General features: G+C 46.9%; 1 protein-coding gene across 1 annotated transcript in view; it reads right to left on the bottom strand.

The window, feature by feature from the left end:
- Positions 1-673: 673 nt before the first annotated feature.
- LOC119301137 (fasciclin-like arabinogalactan protein 2) overlaps positions 674-2,934 on the bottom strand; it is a 3,270-nt gene continuing 1,009 nt past the window's right edge. The window contains exon 2 of the mRNA XM_037578041.1: positions 674-1,841. Coding sequence (XP_037433938.1) covers positions 990-1,841 — 852 coding nt within the window. The 3' untranslated portion in view covers positions 674-989. The remainder of the gene's footprint in view (positions 1,842-2,934) is intronic.

The following is a 2,934-nucleotide window of genomic DNA, read 5'->3' as shown; positions in this document are numbered from 1 at the left end:
GATTACTTGAACCTTGTTACGGGTACTATGACGCACCGCAGAGAGATAATATTGCTTCTTAGGGCGGATGAGATGAGTCTTTTGAGATACCAAAGAGTTAAAACATGACTCTCTGGTACCCTATCCTCCCTAGGATTAAGGTCCTCACATAAATCTTGGATTACAGGAATTAAAAATCTATAGGGACCACCATCTTCCAAAGGTGTTACAGCGCCGGTCTTTTGTAACATAACACAAGCCGTATCAGCCTCCGGTTTAACAACTCATTGATCGGAATGGCCACCTCATGCCCATTAGAGCCCATGGAAACACCTAGTCTGGAAGCCTTGTCCCCAATACCCATACCGGAAAACGAATGAACTGAATGTTTTATTAAAGATCATAGATGCAGAGGTCTCAACGTTCATGCTACAAACCATCAGCATCTTGATGTGCATGAGGCCTTGCACTCGAATCGGCGCCTTCCGGAGTTAGGGTTGGAATGCCTCTAAAGGCAGCCACATTGTCAATAGAAAGGCGAGAGACCATGGGCGTAGACCGTTGCAGCGTCACACACAATGCCTCAGAGGTCACATGGTCAGTGCATCCACCAAACGAGATCACCAGCGCCCTAGGGGTAGAAGGACTTAGGGCATGTAAAAAGGAAGAGATGATCGCTTGCACAACATGGGTATATCGCAATAGAAGGGTACCATACATGAAAACATTCCAGCTGTATTAATTACAAGGCAAATAACTACATCATACTAGCAATCAACAAGACTCCAAAAAGAAACTACACATCGCACCTCTAAGCTAGTTTCTTGAATTTTGTAGATGTTTGAAGGAGACCAGCCGCCGACTTATTTTATTTCTACCACCACTAACAAGTGATAGAGATTTTCCCGCAGAAAAAGGAAGATTAAAAATACCAAAGGGAAAACAAATATATAGGGGTAATAATTAAATTTGAACATGCATAAAACAGCCGGCGGCTTTTACGTACTCTTTTAGGCCATCAACAATGCCAATACTGCTCCCGCCGTCGCAGCCGCGGTGGCCCATCGCCCGTATACCGCTGGCGCGGCATCACCCTTATCAGTGGTGGCATCATCGGAATCTTCGTCGTCAGACGAGTCGTCGTCGTCGCCAGCCTCCTTCTTGCCCTTCTTTGACGGGGCGGGCGTTGGCGCCTGGGCGACCTTGAACAGCTCCTTTGGCTTCAAGAACTTGGAGACGGCGTAGACGGCGAGCGGCTCGCTGTCGCCGACGGTGGCGGTGACGGTGGAGGTGACGACCTTGGTGACGAGGGTGACCTTCTTGTCGTCGTTCTGGACGTCATAGCTGTAGTCCTTCTTGACCTCGCTGGTGGTGGCGAGCGTGGAGACCATGCCGTTGTTGGACTTGAGCAGCTGCAGCGAGAAGTAGTCCGGCACGCCGTGGTAGAGCAGGATGGCCGTCTTGGCCTTGGTCGTGAGGTTCTTGTACTTGGGCATGAAGGCGGCGACGGCGGCGTCGACGGGGCAGAAGAGGGTAAGGCCGTTGTCCTTGGTGTCGTTGAGCGTGCGGAAGACGTCGGCGTTGCCGGAGATGAGCCCTGCGAAGGACTTGCAGTGCTTCTTGGAGAGGAGCTCGATGAGGTCGACGGGCGCCGGCGGCGGGACGGGCGCCTCGGCCTCGGAGGAGGAGAGCACGGAGGCGATCTCGAGCACGGAGATGTCGTAGGGGATCTCCTTGATGGACTTGACGTAGCGGGAAGGCTTGACGGTGTCGTCGGCGTCCTGGCTGACGAACTCCACCTTGCCGCCCTTGTGGGACGTGATGTTCACGTACCCCGACATGCCCGACGCCGTCCCCGTCGACTGAAAGCATCGAGCGCGTTAGCAAATCAAAATTATACATTTCGCGATACTTTGTTTACATGTAATCTACGTGTTTATTTAATGAGTATACTCTTGTTTAATCTAGCCAACTAATGAGGATAAATCATACTATGTCCCATAACCGTTCCTCTGTTATGTGTACATGATTGGACAATGTAGGCCCAGAAGTCAATCAATCCTGTAGGTATGGAAGATAGGAAATTAGTATATGTATGCTAAAGGAAACAGCAACTGGGCTGAATGGAATTCCAAGCCTACCGTGCCAAACATCTCCGTGGGCGAATTAGTACGACAGCAGTACCACTGTCTGCTTTAGTGACTTGGCAACCAACGGCCCGATCATCATCGTGGAATTTTGTGGCCAAAGAATCAACAACTTGGGTTGAAAATGTGATACTCAATTGATACCATGGCTTCCTATGCCAAGGAGCACATTTTCAGTGGCTTGTATCTATAGCTTTTGCGAACTACATGAACACCACTACTATTAGTAGCATCGGTTTTTTTTTTTGAGAACATCGGTTTAGATAATACGTAGAGCAGATGGGCGGTTGAAATACATATTTTGTAGGAGTATTTGTTTGTATTTAAGTTGGTTTTGTTTTTTCATGTGACAAATTGTGTTGGTTTTCTCAGTTTGTTAGTATCTTGCATAATTTATGCCATATGGCATGTTTATATCTAAATCGGTTTAGATCTACTTATATCAGTCCATGTCATATAATCAAGATTTCCCCCATCTCTGCATGTATCTTAAGTATGGTGTTCACTCTCAGTGAAATTTCAGTCATTGTGGGTAAGTACTGAAATAGTTTATGTTCCGGTCATAATATTCCAGCCATTATGGTAGTACAAACAAATTAAAAATCAAAGAATTTTTAAAAATTCAAAATATTTTATTGGATTGCAATCGAATTGAAGTGCTAATCTCGTTCCGTTTGGCCGAAAATGGAAACTGTATTCGCTGGTTTCGGCTATGGCAAAAATACTTACGAAACGAAAATTCAAACTACTCTCAACACAGAGAAATCGGATGGCTAAGGGTGTTGACTTAGACAGTGGCGGAGCTTCG

This window comes from Triticum dicoccoides, chromosome 5A, assembly GCF_002162155.2.
Source record: "Triticum dicoccoides isolate Atlit2015 ecotype Zavitan chromosome 5A, WEW_v2.0, whole genome shotgun sequence".
Lineage (NCBI taxonomy): Eukaryota > Viridiplantae > Streptophyta > Magnoliopsida > Poales > Poaceae > Triticum > Triticum dicoccoides.
Note: the sequence above shows the minus strand (reverse complement) of the source record. Positions and strands in the feature narration are given on the sequence as shown.